General features: G+C 44.7%; 1 protein-coding gene across 4 annotated transcripts in view; it reads right to left on the bottom strand.

Annotated features, from left to right (window-relative positions):
- Positions 1 to 1,093: 1,093 nt before the first annotated feature.
- Positions 1,094 to 16,218, bottom strand: part of POD1 (POLLEN DEFECTIVE IN GUIDANCE-like protein) — a 68,277-nt gene continuing 53,152 nt past the window's right edge. For all 4 annotated transcript variants that reach the window (XM_087370071.1, XM_087370068.1, XM_087370069.1 and 1 more), the window contains one exon: positions 1,094 to 1,584. In XM_087370071.1, coding sequence (XP_087226197.1) covers positions 1,381 to 1,584 — 204 coding nt within the window. In that variant the 3' untranslated portion in view covers positions 1,094 to 1,380. The remainder of the gene's footprint in view (positions 1,585 to 16,218) is intronic.

Raw genomic sequence — 16,218 nt, 5'->3', positions numbered from 1 at the left:
ATGGACAATATGAAACATTGAAATGGAAAAAAATTTATAGGTTCTTGAAAGGAAGAGTCAGAAGTGGCTATCTTAGAGAGGATGTTAGATTGGAGAGCATTCATAGAGCCACATTTGAAACAAGGAGATGATGCACTAATAGGACACAAAAATCCACACAACTTACGATTTAGCATGCATAACAACACTCCAGTGGTACAATGGAAAGCACTACTCAGTAGATACAAATCAATTATGAAGTGTGTCATACGATTTACTAGAACGAATAATCCCCTTGGAGAAAACTACATTCGTTCTCACAAAAATAAAAGCACTTGGCATGGATGAAATGAAAGACTTGCAAGCATTCATTTCTCATGTTAGGAGTATGATGCAAAAATACCTAGAGCAGTCTGAGAAAAATATAGAGATAATCACGACAATTAAATCTCTTATCAAATATCTAAAAGAACAATAAAATTTACCGAGCATAGAATACTCAAATCTATTTTAACCAAAATCCTCGTCATGTGCCCAAATGGCACAATGTCTACCCATACTCCTAAAGGTATCAAGCCCCATTGCACTCCTCATATGAGGATTAATAGGTGGGGCATTGACCCTATTTATCAGCGTTCTACCTTCCAAGCCACAAAGTTCTTCATAAGTTGTGACTTGCGACCACAATTCTCTACAACTATTAAGTTGAGCAAAGGTGTAGGACATTGCTCAAGCTTCTTGAAAAGGCCTAGACAAGAGGTGGACAATTCTATGGAGTATCCCACATTTGCAGAGGAAGTAAATATATTCCTACCTTGAAACCCTTAAGTCATGTCCTATGCCCCATGCAAAAGAAAATAGTGCAGTAATGGCATGTAAGATCCATTGTGCCAAGCACAAGAATACAATGTAGGATGCAAACATCCTAAATCCATGCGGAGAGATTAGCCGACTGTTGCTAATTATTCATTAATTATTAAAGGTTTTAAATTTTAGTCACGCAAGTCCCAAGGAACAAAAAAATTAAAGCTCACGCAATTGCAGATCATCATCATACATTGCAATTTCCAGGATTAGGAGAGGTGTCAAAGTAGCTTCACTCACAGACTAACTAAATTCTTATAATGGATGCACCAATCTCCTTTTCAAACACCGTACTGGTCAACCAATCTCTTTGTTCGATTCTTTGTTGTGACTTCATGCACCACGGATATTTTTTTCTTGCGGGTATACTCCACAAAATGAAATATTTTATGCATCATTCACATATTGGCATCTGATAGCAAATTTCTGGGAATACTCTTGCAATTTTACAACCAAAAAACATGCACTCCATGCTCAATGCATGTTTTAAGTGCCTTGTTTCTTCAATGAAGCCAAAACTGAGATCATAATTCCTCTTCAGTCAGAATGAAAATATTTTTCTTTTTTCTTACATCTCTCTACATACCAGTTTGCATGCTTCAGCAAGCCCAGACCAACTAAAACTTTCAGCATAACCAAAATAATATATGTTATAATACCACAAAGGACACTGCATGAAAACCGCAACACTGGTGCTGCAGGAAGGCAGGCCGCATATAGAGGGATTAATACTCGGATAACCTACAAAAGATGTACAGGTCAGGTGGGGTCAGTCCAGCTCGCAGAAAATAAGGGCAAAGGGAAAAACAGGGTAGAATGGAACAGATGCTTTTTAAGCTTTTACAATGAGATAGGTTTATTCTCGGCAAAAGAAGGTAGTTTTCAGTTACTCAAATCCTAACCCTATCATTCTTTCCATTGAATTCCTGCAACATGGCTGCTATTTCAATGTTTGCAGTAATAATATTCAATACACAAAGACCTTGCTGGAAAACAATTCTTTCTGAATACAGGACTCTCTACACCTAAATACAAACATCACATCGTGCACCCAAAAATATGTAGTCTAGGCCAACTTCCCACAGCTCCATGTCCAAATTTATTTTGCTATGAGTTGGAGCTGCAGCCCCCTCGCCATCACCCCTCCTCCCTCCTACTGTCCCCCCCCCCCGCCCCCTTCCCTCCGTCCTTCCCCCAACTCCTGCTACCGCATCTCCCTTCCACCTCCTCTTCCCCTGCCCCGCTCCTCCTCTCCCCCCATTCCACTCCCTTTCCCCTGTCCTGCTGCTCCTCTCCCCCTTGCACCACAGTCCGCTGCTTCTCTCACAGATTATTCGTAGTAAGCCGTCAGTGCCCCACCAAATCATCCAGGCCAAGTTTGGATCGTCCCCAATACAGCTTGACGCAGCATTTCAGGTCATCACATATCTATGGCATGTCAGAGGGTACGGAGACTATACTTCAGGACGTCGTAGACTACCTTGGCTAGCACTATCCTAGGCCCTAGCAGCTGCGGGTGATCAGAGATGCTGGTATGCACACGCAGACAGGTGGTTTGAGAGATTGGGGCTCCACATGGATAGATTCCTCCTTTCCTTTACAGCATTGACGCGCCATTTCTCCCACTTGGGCATCACGAGGTTAACCAGGTCATATGTAAGGACTTCCTGCGGCTACATACATTCCGGACCTGGTTGGAACCAAGTGAGCTCCCATTGAAGCTTAACTTCTGCAGAGATCACTACCTACGCATTTCAGAGGAGAGCTTTGTCGATCCTCCAAGGTACACTCGGATTCATCTATCTATTGGGCCGTTCATGGTCTCTTCACATTGACTCTGCATCCAGAGTGGTCGAGCTGAGGCGCATATGCACCTAGGGAGATGTAGAAAAGGAGTGGGGCAGATTTGGATAAGGGGGATAGAATAGCAAGAGGGAGAGAAAGAAAGAAAGAAAGTTTATTAAAGTCCTCGGAAGACCGATGGGTCTATGAGACTGTGAGAATCCTAATATAAACAAACTGTGAGGGTGGAGCTACTAAACGAGATGGGGGAGAAGGAGAGGGGAAGGGGAAGGAGAGAGAGAAGGATGAGGGGTAGAGAGAGAGAGTAGGGAGGAGAGAAGGTGAGAGAGCATGGGGAGCATGTAGTAGGAAAGAGGTGGGCGAGTAGATAGGATTAGATCAAAAGTGTACAATAAGGGGTGGATGGGGACTTAGATACTCCCTCCACATTTCCCACCTAAGAGGCCTCTAAAGGTCCTCTAAATTGGCCCCTTTTTCCCCCTTCATTACAGGAGAGGCGCATATGCACCTTGTGTGATCTACAGGAGATATAGTCGGAGGAGCATTTCATTTTCAAATTCCCCGTATACTATGAGATCCGAGGGCGCTACTTTTGTCTCTTCAAAGATAGCTGCGAGCTGCTATCCCGCCTTCTCTCTTTTCTAGACCAAAGATGTTTGGCCGCCTCCATTCATGAGACAGCCAAACACTGAGAGCACCTACTTAGATCACAGAGACAAGGACGGGACACACTAGTTGATTCTCTCAAAGTATGATCATTGAGTTTTTCCAACCGGACCACACAGGCTCTCGCCCCGCGGGGCTCCAACATGGACATGATCTAGAGCCAACGACACGACATACCCAATAGAAAACCGATGCACAGATTACACTCGGGGACATTCCCTCCATGTTTGCACAACCGACAGGGGTCACCATAGCCCTTGTAAACATGGGACCAATCAAATGCACAGATTGCATACCGACCTAGGAACCATTAAAGAGAATGTTCCCTGAGCTTTGGGTGTGGGCCTGGCAGCATGCCAAGAGTAATGGAGATACAAGATAAGACGACAAACAAATGAGCTCAGTATGGCTCAATTATGACCTTAGAGTACGTCAATAGATAGTCTAAGCTGTTAGGAACCCGTGGGTGCGATCAGAATTGAATTCTGACAACTTTGAAATTTTAGGGCTTTTGGGAGTGACACGTGGCAGACTGCCACATGGAATCTGAGCTGGCAGGTCAGTCCACCTGTCCCACACATGTGGCAGCATGCATGGCAAGTGGCAGGGCATGCAGGCCAAGTGTTTGGCCCCAAATCTAGTAGATTTAGGGCAAGTTGTGGGCTGTCCTCTTTGGGACTGCAGCCCACCAAAAATCTGGGACAAGTGTCCACCTTCCACTCTAGGCCCGGGGGGGGGGGGGGGGGGGGGGGGCTGAGCCTATAAAAGAAGGCCTCTCCCTTTCATTCCTCACATGAAAAATTCGTCACTTTTCTTCTCCCTCCTTTTGGATGATGCAGCAAAACCTCTCCAGCTCCTTGGGTGCAGCCAGCTTCTCCCCAGGCCATTCTCTCACCTCAGCAGCACTTTCTCTCTCTACAACAGCACATTCTCTCTCTACAGTTCCAGCCCCTCCTCTCCAGAAATCTGCCCCCTCTCAGCTCTTCTGGAACAGCAGCAGCATCCTCTCTCCTTCTCCTAGCCTGGAGCAGCCACAGCCCCTTTCTCTCTCCTGCTGCAGTCTTTCTCTCTCTACTGCAGAATTTCTCTCTCTACTGTTCCAGCCCATTTCCCTTGCAGAAATCTGCCTTTCTGTACAAATAGACGTCGCAGCCAAACACATTCAACTGTTGCTGTGAAAGCTGCCCTGTACTCAGCTTCACATGATGAGGTAGCCACTGTAGATTGTTTCTTGCTCAGCCAGGAAATGCAAGATTTACCCAAAAAGAAACAATTGCCGGACTGCCTAGTGTCATAATCACCAGCCCAATCTGAATCACAGTAGGCATGCGTCTGCAAGTCACCCCCCCTGGGAAATAGCAAGCCAAAAGACTTCGTGCCCTGCAAATAACGGAAGATGCGCTTGACTGCCTGCCAATGCATAGTTTTTGGGCTGTGCATGTACCTGCTCACCTGAGATACTACAAACTGAATCTCAGGTCTAGTGTTGCAGAGATATATGAGGCATCCAACAGCCTGACTGTAAAGTGTGGCATCAACTAATTCTCCTGCATCATGCATTGTGAGTTTCAGCCCCGGCTCCATGGGAGTGGCTATGGGCTTACAATCATGCATGTTAAATCTGTCCAAGAGTTTCTGAACATACTTGGACTGAGACATAACAGTGCCACGTGTCTCATGAGAGAACTGGATCCCCAAATAAAAGTGAAGCAGCCCCAAATCTGACATGTCGAAGTTGGTCTGCAAATCAGCTTTGAAATCTGCAATTTTGTCTTCATTGGACCCTGTGAGCAGTAAGTCATCGACATAAAGAAGGATGACTAAAATTTCCCCCCAATCCATCTTGATGTAGAGGGTGCTCTCAGTAGGACTATTGTGCAGCCCCTTGCTGGTCAAAAAGGCATGGATCTTGGCATACCATGCACGAGGGGCCTGTTTCAGCCCATATAAAGCTTTGTTGAGCTTGCATACTTGAAGTGCATTTGCTGTAATTTCAAAGCCCCGAGGTTGTTTGACATACACCTCTTCCAGCAAGTCCCCATTTAAGAAGGCTGTTTTTATGTCCAACTGATGAACATTCCACTCAAAATGTGCAGCCATTGCAATAACTGATCGGATGGTGGTCATCCGGGATGTAGGAGCGAATATCTCCTCATAATCTATGCCCTTTTTCTAAGCATAGCCTTTAGCAACCAGCCTTGCCTTATATCTGTCAATGGAGCCATCTGGCTTCCGTTTGACCTTGAAAACCCATCGTGTGCCAATGGCATGTTTACCCGGTGGCAAGTCTACAACATCCCAAGTCTGATTTTTTGCAATGGACTGCAACTCATCATGCATGGCATTCATCCAATGCACATTGTCCTTTGCCTCTTCGAATGTGGCAGGCTCCTCCTCATCAAGAAGAGTACCTGCATATGCTGATTCCACTAAATTAGCACCTTCCATGTGCCTTGCTGCACTGCGAGTCCTGCCAGGTAACGGAGCATCAATTTTACTCTCCCTGAGAGTCTATAACAGCCAGTTTGGGACTGTTTTTGCTGCATGTATGTCTGCAATTTCTTGCTGCACCACCTGTTCCACTGCCTGTGGAGGGGGCAAGACATCCTATGGCAGAACTAAAGCATCTGGAGGTTGCTGTAAATTCTGATTTGCATCAGAAATATCAGCAGCGGAACCCAAGGCAATGGGTAGCAACCCCTCAAAGACATCCTCTGAAGAAGAAGGCATTTGAAATTCAGCCTGAGTGTGAGCTGAATTTTCAGAAAATATCACATCTCTACTGACTATGATCTTGCGTGTAGCAGGATGGTAGAGACGGTACCCCTTGCTTTCTGCACTGTACCCAACAAATATGCACTTAATGGCTTTATCTGACAATTTGTGCCTAAATTCAACTGGCACATGAGCATAAGCAAGGCATCCAAAGACTCGGAAGTGATCCACTGAAGGCTTCCTATCATTCCACACCTCATAAGGAGTTTTTTTTTTTAAAGCCTTAGTGGGAGCCCGATTCAGAATGTAATTGGCACACATCAAACCCTCAAGCCAGAATTTGTGAGGCATGTGTTTGCTTTTCAGCATACATCTGTCCATCTCCATGAGAGTTCTATTTTTCCTCTCAGCTTTGCCATTTTGCTGAGGGGTCAGCCTGACTGTGAGCTGATGCACAATACCCTTGCCTTTCAGAAAAGCATTAAATTATGTAGACAAGTATTCCCCACCTCTATCTGTGCGCAATGTCTGTATCTTGAGTCCGGTCTCATTTTCAACCATGGCTGAAAAGTGTTTAAACACCGTGAACACTTCTGATTTGCGTTTCAGCCCAAAAACCCAAGTGAAATTGGAGTAATCATCAATAAATGTAACGAAGTAGAGATGACCACCCAACGATGGAGTCCTCATGGGACCACAGACATCACTGTGTATAAGCTGTAATTTGCGGACAGCTTTAACTGAACCATCCTTCTTGAAGGGGAATCTATGCATCTTGCCTAAAATGCACCCTTCACAGGCATGTGGAGGAGGTGGTGCAGCAAGAAATTGCAGACATACATGCAGCAAAAACAGTCCCAAACTAGCTGTTACTGACTCTCAGGGAGAGTAAAATTGATGCTCCATTACCTGGCACGACTCGCAGTGCAGCAAGGCACATGGAAGGTGCTAATTCAATGGAATCAGCATATGCAGGTACTCTTCTTGATGAGGAGGAGCCTGCCACATTCGAAGAGGCAAAGGACAACGTGCATTGGATGAATACCATCCATGATGAGTTGCAGTCCATTGCAAAAAATCAGACTTGGGATGTTGTAGACTTGCCACCGGGTAAACATGCCATTGGCACACGATGGGTTTTCAAGGTCAAACGGAAGCCAGATGGCTCCATTGACAGATATAAGGCAAGGCTGGTTGCTAAAGGCTATGCTCAGAAAAAGGGCATAGATTATGAGGAGACATTCGCTCCTACATCCCGGATGACCACCATCCGATCAGTTATTGCAATGGCTGCACATTTTGAGTGGAATGTTCATCAGTTGGACATAAAAACAGCCTTCTTAAATGGGGACTTGCTGGAAGAGGTGAGAGAATGGAGAGTGAGAGAGAGCAAATGTGAGAGAATGGAGAGTGAGAGAGAGCAAGAGAGTGAGAGCTGAAAGCTGAGTTGCAATAGAAGAGTGTCAAGAGTACAACTCAATCAGTGAGAGATAAGGTTTTGTCCTAGTGACAAAACCTTAGTAGTCACTAACCATAGTTAGTGAACTAACTGCGGTTAGGGGGAAAAACCTCTTAAAGAGGGAAAAGTGCCCCTAACTAGCTTATTATATTACATTGGTCACTACTGAATTATATCTATAATTCTAGCAAACTCCTCTTTTGGAGTTTAGCTAGACTTAACCTCAATGTATTCTTTGTGCACTTGGTTATTTGTCAGGGCCATAAGCAATAAGTAGTAGTTAGCATAGTCTTCTATTATGGACACTAGTAGTAGGTGTGTGTGGGTGTGGGTGTGGGTGTTACATTAGACGATGTGTGTGTGTATGCGTATGTGTGTGTGCAGTGTGGGGTGTGTGTGTGTGTGTGTGGTGGGGAAGGGGGGGTGGGGGGAAGGGGGGGGGGGGTGGTGGTAAAGCTTCGTGATGGAGCCTGAAGCTCCTGCTGCATTTTCTCCCGTTACATCTTCTGGAGAAGTTTCATCGCTGCAGGGCTTCCCTCATATCCACGCTACCTCTGCTGTGCCATGTGACGACCATGTTGAGCTGCCTTTTCAATTTGCTGCTCCTCCTATCCTCTGCTCCAAGCGCAAATCTGCAGTGGACCCTAAAGCCCCTAAAGCCTCCAAAGTTTCTACGTTTTCCTTCCCCTCGTCTACTGTGCCATGTGATGACCTGGAGTCCCTCTACGCTGCTTCCTTTCAACCTACTCTAAACTCGTCTTCCACCTCGGTACTTCAGCGTCATCTACCTCACGACGGCTTGGTTTCTTCTCTGCAGGACGCTCAAAAATTTGGACTTTGTATCTATTTCATGGGCGCAGTTCTGACAGAAATTCGTTTGCGAGAGTGAGTTTGTGACGCCACTGGTGATGCTCAAGCTATTACTCGTTTTATTTTCTTGGGAAAGGCTTTTACTATGCCCACTGTGCTTCCATTGATATATTTCAGTCTCTTCTAGTCAAAGGAGCCTTTTCTACTCCGGGTTTATTTGCTTATGTTCTGCCATGGAATGCTCGGTTTGACCTTGCTACGGAGTTTCTCTCCTTCTGTCCAGTCTGGATCAATTTAAAATCCCTTCCCGTTCCTCTCTTTCCTCATGTACATGCTATTGCAGCTTTGTTGGGCTTTTCATCCCATGTTACAACAGGTTTTTGACCCTGTGATTCAGAAATTTCGGGTGGCGGCCTATTTTAAGAAGAATCACAAGGGCAAAAAACAGCTTGTTTTTATTGATGGTGTGGTTTCTACACTACATCAGTTTTTACAAAGCAATAATATGAAGCTGGAGGATGTTGTGTTTGATCCTCCTCCAGCTCGATATATAACTTTTTACTTGGTTGCCTCATGACTTTTGCTCTGAGGCTTTACTTGTAAGAAATTTTCTTTGTACTTATTGGTGGGTTTTTACCTCTTTTTTGGGGTTTCCCACACAGAAATATAAGATTTCACTATTTAAAAAAAGTGTGTGTGGGGGGTGTGTGTGTGTGTGTGCACGCGCGTGTGCGCGTGTGTGAGGTGAGAGAGGGTGAGAGTGTGTGTGTGTGAGAGAGAGAGCTCCGACTATGGCGACGATACCAGCCCCTAGCCGGCCCTGTTGGTGATCCCGACCTGTCCCTACTGCTGCCTACGGTCCGTTCATCCTCCTGCGCTTGCTCGCTGTTATCAGCCACCTTTCTAGAGCTCCATTTGGTCTCTTTTCCACTTCGTTTCAGCCTCCTGCAGCTCCCCGTTTGTATGTGTGTGTTCCCTGCAGCTCTCCATTTGTGTATCTGTGCGCAAAACGATCTGCTCCATGTTTCCTTTGGACTGTGTGCAGCCTGTTCGCAGCCCTTACCTCTGCTCGTTGAAATTTCGTCACTTTTTCGCCATCCTATGTGCCATCTCAAGCCACCTTAAGCGCCTCGTTACTAGTTTCCTCTCAGACCTTGTCCACCTTTCCAGTGCGTTGGATTAGCTAGTTGTGTGTAAGGCGTATCCCTGCAAGCTTTCTGTCGCAACAGGTTCCCGTGTCCTCTCGTGTGTAAGGCAGTATTCCAGCAAGCTTTTGTCGCAACAGGTCTCGTGCCCTTCTATCCAAATCCCGTGCCCTGCTGATATAGCTTCGCCGCCTTTTTTCTTATTTGAATCTTCCTACTGAATCGACTAGCTTCAATGGCAGAAACAAATAAGTATTATGTCAAGAGAGCGCTCTCTCCAGAACCTAAAAGACAATCAAGGGAGACTCTGCCCCCCATAGCTCCTTCATCTGAAGATGCTTCCTATGTGTTTGACATGTTGAATGAGGAATTGCAACGAAGTAGAAGAGAATGGATGCTACCTGCTTCGGAACGAACTTACAAAATGAAGTTGCCTTCTCTTGTGCATCCTCTGAAGAAGCTCTCTCAAACTGCAGTCATAATCTTTTTTCCAGGTAAAATACCCTCGGCTAATGATGTAGGACAATGGGTGAATTCCCTCCTAGGTGGATGCTATGTGGAAGGAGTCTATTTTGCCTCCCAAGGATTTTATGAAGTTCATCTCTTGGATGCCTTGACAAAACAAAAGATGCTGGAAATGCCTCCTTTAATTTTTGGTCGTCAAATGGTGCACATCATGCCCTAGTCTCCTAATAAGGACTATCACAATCTCATCAAGCATCATTGCCCGGTATGGGTTGAAGTGGTTGATTTTCCAGATTACATGAGAACAGAGCTTCTTGGCTTAGCGATGACATTGGGACAAGTGCTCTGTCCCCCTCGTCCCACAGGTAATAAAAATCGTTTTTGCATCTTATGGGGTACTGATAGACCAACCCCTCCTTCTATTGCAGTTGAGATTGAAGGTGTTAATTTGGGAAAGAAATATTTCACTTTGAAATGGGGCATTTTTGCTGGAGCTTGTTTCTCTTGTCACAAGTTTGGGCACCTAGCTTCTGAGTGTCCCTCTATCCTCCATCTGCCTCCTCCAGCTGCCATTCCTCCGCCATCTAATAAAGGAGGTCAGAATACATATGTGGAAAAGACTGAAGCCAAAGGAGCAAAGCCTTCAGTTCATACACGGAGCCAAGCCAATTCAGCTCAAAACAAGGATAAAGGAAAAAGCAAGCTAGTGGAAATTAATTCATCTTCTCACGAGGGTTGGCAGACTGCAAAGAAGACAGTGCCTCTCAAGCAAAGACCTCTCCAATCTCGTAATTGGGATGCTTCTGCTCCTTCTCCTGGTCAACGATCTACCTCTTCAGACAGCCCCATCTCAAAGGCATGGGTTAATGCAGTCAAGAAGGGTATTCCGCTTTGTGAAGAAGATGATCTACTCAAGGAATTGGATTCTGAGGGTCAGCAAGACCCTGAGGCAATGGCAGAGGCCTGATGCCTCCCTTTCTTGTTGAGGACTGCTCATTTCTTGTACATATTTTCATGCATGCTTCTCTTAAATCTGTTTCTTATAATATACAGGGCCTCTGCAACCAGAATAAATGGAGGCTCCTTTGGCACTATATAAATAAAACTCATCCAGATGTTGTGTGTCTGCAAGAGCATAATCAGCATTCTTTTGCTAGCCAGCATGGGTTCTTTTCAGGATATGATATATTTTATCCAGAATCTCATCAATTCTTTGGGTTGTGCATTCTAGCCAGACATGATTTGCAGCCCTGGGTAGCATATAATGATCTTTGTGGCCGATGGATTATTATCCAATGTATGATCAATGGAAAGATTTTTAAAATTAGTTCCTTGTATGCCTCTCAAACTTCAGCTTCTAGAGCTCAAATGTGGGACTCCATAAAGCAATATCATTGGTCCACAAATGCTATACTTTGTGGTGACTTCAATAATTATCCTCACTGGCAGGACAATACCACACATAAATCCCATATGCTGCCCTCTGAATTTCAGCAATGGGAACGTATGATTTCATCACTTCGTATCGCAGATTTATGGACTGCAACTCACCCTTCAGTTTTGGGATTTACATATCATCATAATGCTTTTACAGAATATTGGGCCAGGCTTGATAGATGGTATCTTATTCATGCTAAGCAATATGATGATTATACATGTCAAATGTGGACTGACTATTCTCAACAACTATCTGATCACACTCCACTTTGGCTGAACTTTTCATTTGGCATGCCTCTGGATGACATGCAGCTCTCTTCAGCCAGACACTTACAGGTCAATCAATTATATCTTTCTCATGAAAAATTCCAGCAAATGATTTGATTGGCTTGCAGGCCATTGTTATGTCATGCTCAAGAGGATCTAGACTTTGCTTGGAACTCTTTTGTACATCGTATTCAAAATGTCATCAAGGAATATGGAAGATGGTACATGGCAAAAACCAGGCAGCATATCCAGTGGACAAAATCTTAGGCAGAAACCAGGGAGCATATCCAGTGGGCAAAATCTTACAAGCAGTCCTTGGTACAGATTAGCCATCAAAGGTCCCTTTCTGCTTTTGAGCAGAGTTCATTGTCTTGTGCTTCTTCCATAATGCAGCAGGATGTTCTACTCTTGCAAGTAGATATTACAAAAGCCTTTGACACACTTCAATGGGATTTCATCTCGCAAACTATGCGAGCTTTGGGGTTTGTACCAAAAATGCAGCAGGTTATTTACTGGCTTTACAGAGATAGCAATGCGGCTTGCATTCTTTCTGGGGATATCTCTGATGAGTGGACTCTTCGTTGTTCGGTCCGCCAGGGATGCCCTCTCAGTGCTTTACTGTATGCCATTGCTACTCATCCTATGCTGCAATATATTGATCATCTTGTGGCTACAAGATCACTTCATGGCTTGGAATTGGATGCTAATCGCAGCATGGTTGCTCAAGCTTATGCTGATGATTCTTTCTTTACCTCAAAGAATACGCCCCATGATCTTGGTGCCTTGATGCAGGCCCTCTCTGTTTATGGTTTGGCAGCTCGCCTTCATGTTAATTTTCAAAAGTCTAAGCTGCTCCCTTTGCATTCCAAAGACTGGCATAGTCTATCATGGCCCAGGGATATCATTCCACCCACTCAGTTTGTTCGTCATCTTGGTTACCCTTTGGGGTGGAAACTCACTCGCCGACAACAAAATGATTGGGTTTTGACTAAGCTTCGGAAAAAGCTTGAGTATTGGAAACTGGCAACCTGGCCTTTGCACGTTCGTCTTCGAATAGTGCAGTCCATCCTTGTGGCATATATTCAATTTTACTTGCCATTGATCATGTTCACTAAGGCAAATCTTACATCTTTCATGTCTGTCTTTATGGAAACCTTCTAGCAATCCAAACATGTCAAAAAAAGTCTCAGGCTGCTTTCGATGCATCACATTTCTCCCAAGATGCATGGTGGATTGAACATCACGGATATTCATGTGCATATTCTTGCCCACAAGGGGAAAATGTTGCTGCAATTTCTGCAAGGTGATCAGCCTTGGGCTCTTATGATTAGGACTCTGGTCACTCATATCAGTATTTCTGTGTTTGGTCATTGGCAACTCGATCAATGGGATTTCTTTTTTGGCTGCACTGATGGCACTTTGCCTGGCTGCCGTTTTGTCTCCCGCCTGCTTCTTGACTGGAAGCATGTTCTTTCTCATCTGGAATGGAACGGATGGCAATCTTTGCTTGGGAATTCTTTGAGAGCTGAAAGCATTCACTAGTCGAAAGTCTTTAAGCCTCCCTTGGCTTTACAGGAACCTCGATGTTTCTACTTTGTCTCGTTTAAAGGCATCACCTCGGTTGTTGATGTTATAGATGATGCTAGTACTGTGCTCCCCTTTTCTCTGGCAGCCACCAGATATGGATTGGGCTCTCATTATTGTCCTTTGTGGCAACAAATTACTTCTATGCTTTCGCCTTTTGTTCCGATTCCTCCTTTGGAACTCCAGGACCGGCTAGAAGATTGGACTTTGACTTCTCCAAGGTCCTCTTCTCGTCCTTTGAGGCTATCTCAGATTACTGTATCTGCATTGTATAAAATCCTTTTGCCTCAACCTTGGGTTTTCAGAGAGAGGTGATTCTGTTTAGCGAATGCATCGCTCAGCCAAGTGGTGGAGGAAAAGATTACAGCAACTTTGGGCCTATAAAGTACCGCTTCGGCAACAAGTTTTCTTTTGGCGAGTTCTTTTGGGAGTGTTTCCATCTAGACAGCTATTAGTTCATCGACACATTGTTCCTGCACTTTGCCACAGATGTTATGCTTCTTCGGAGACTGTGCCTCACTTGTTTTGGCATTATCTGTGCTCTCGTGAGTTTTTTGATCTACTTCGACAGCGCCTGCGAGCGAGATTTCCATCTGTTCCGTTTGGGAAGTTCTTCTGGCTATTTGGGTTTCATCCATCCAAACCGGAGTTTCATCTTTTCTTCGTTTGGGTTCGCTACTTGGCACTATGGACTTTATGGACATATAGGAATTATAAAGTCTTTGGTGATCCTACTTTCTCTCTGTTTGGCTTTTTCTTTGATTGCTTGCAGACCCACTGCATAGATCATGAGGTCTTTTTGGCATTTACTAAAATTTTCAGTTGATGTAATTGTAGCACCTTGTTTTGAGGTTGCTACTCATTTAATATAATCAATCAAAGATTTCACCCCCCAAAAAAAAGGTGGGTGTTACATTAGACATAGTAGGTTGGTTACATGCATACATTCTATCGTGTCACTCCATAAGAAAGATTCCTTTAACATCTCATATTCATCAAATGATTGTGGCTCCTACAGAATTGAGCCCCAAGCATAGCCACAAATAACCAACCCACTTGAAGCCATCCTAGATAAAAGTTGTCATAGTTGTTAACCAAATTTGTTCTTGTTGTGCCTCTCTAGGGAGCATCACTCAACTCAAGGATCTATAAGGAATTTCTTGTGGGGTGGCCTAGATGGTTCACTAGAAACCTAACCAGAGTGGCTTGGGAGACTCTAATTGTCCCCATACAAGAAGAAAGCCTCAATATTATTGATCCGAATTTGCAGTGCAGGGCCTTTCTTTGCAAGTTTGTGATCAGGGAGCTTTTGCCAAGACATGAGCCTTACAAAGATTTCTTCATTCATTGCATATAGTCGTGCTCTCCTTCCTCGGCTAGGGATTGGATGGATGGTACCAGGTCTATTTTTACCTCGTCGCATATTAGGGTTCCTTCCCTCTTATGGCTGCCATCCTAAAAGCTTGGAGCAGCTTTGGAATGAACATTTGGAAGCTTGGAGCAGCTTCAGAATGAACATTCGGAAAATCCCTCCCCCTTCTTCGTAAGAGATTGATAGGCAGCCTACCACTTGTATGATAGCATATTGGATGATCATGGCAGACCTCTTGGTACTTTCGGTTACATGGCGTGGTCCAAATGGTAGAGAGGACTCGCTTCCTCAGTGTTCTGCAAAGGATTTCAAAAACCTTCCGGATGATCGTAAGCTTCAGTTGGCAAGTCACCTCAAAGGAAGTGAAAGAAGATTGAGCAAACTGATGCAGCCATACCCTTGGATTGGGTTTTCACAGATGGCAAGCCTCACCATCGCCCTACATGGCTTGGGGCTTTTACGAGATCAAATATCTCACTTCGAGTCATAGGGCTTCGACAAGGTTCAAACGTGGATGCCTTGGTTTTCTATGTTCACTTTGGGGCCAAGTTACCCAGGTCCATGGATGAGGATATCCTTCTAGACCTTATTTTATAGCTTGTTAGGGTTTTCGGTCATGTAGAGCATTGTTTTTGACTTTAGGGTGGTACCCAGACCCAAACCTACCTGGATACATAGAGGATTTGGCTTTATGGAGGTGTTTCCCATAAAATATTTGCACTGGGACCCGAGGAGTGGGAATGGCTTAATGCAAGGAAATATGAGAAGAGCCTCCCCTTGTTTCGCTACACGGTTAGCAATGCCAAATGGTTTCAGCTCAGTAGGGGCTGGAAACGCACCCGAGCTCCTCATTGGGAGAATTTAAAGATTTCTACAATCTTGCATAAATCTTAAGACTCTAGAAATCCCTCGGGAATAGAAAATTTTGGCTTTCTATTCATGCAAGAATTGCAGTAAACCTATGGAGGTCCAGCTTTGGGTCAGGCCCTACTTGCCCTCGTTGCCTTTCTCCATTCAGAAGCGAGGGTTATCTAGAAGGGGAGTAGAGACTTTTGAGTACTTTTATCCCCCCCCCCCCTCTTCATGACCTGGGACTCGATGGCTTGGCTCTCTCCTTCGGGGCCTCAGATCTTTTATGAGAGGCATGAGTCATGCTCTCTAGATGATCTTCTCCACTCTCCTTACAAACCTGCACGTGCCTCGATGGATACTTTTTGGGGGATTTTAGCAAGCATTTCAACATGGCATATTTGGAGACCCAGATGCACAAAGATTCTTGGTAACTCCCAGGTCCACCCTTCTCACGCATTGGCTGCCAAACGGCTCTAAAATTGGAGTCATATTGAGTGGCATATGGAGAAAAGGTTACGTTAAGTGATAGATCATTGCCTAGGGGTAAAAAGGGACTAGAATATGTAGAGAGAGAGGTCAAGGAACCTTTAAACTCTAGTACCTAAAGTCTAACGACTAACCAAGGTCTTAGAGAGAATTGAGAGGGCACATCCTATCTTCCACGTCTTCCATCAAAGGGACTCACCACTCTTTGAATGTGAAATGTATGTGACAGCTTAGATAATAAATGATAGCACTTGTAAAATCAAAAGATGCTTTGCAGTTGGGCAGCAACAAGTTCAAGGGGCAGGACTTCCAAA

Source organism: Dipteris shenzhenensis, chromosome 31 (assembly GCF_047967505.1).
Source record: "Dipteris shenzhenensis isolate YYH24624 ecotype China chromosome 31, Dip_SZ_1.0, whole genome shotgun sequence".
In the NCBI taxonomy this organism is placed as follows: domain Eukaryota; kingdom Viridiplantae; phylum Streptophyta; class Polypodiopsida; order Gleicheniales; family Dipteridaceae; genus Dipteris; species Dipteris shenzhenensis.
Note: the sequence above shows the minus strand (reverse complement) of the source record. Positions and strands in the feature narration are given on the sequence as shown.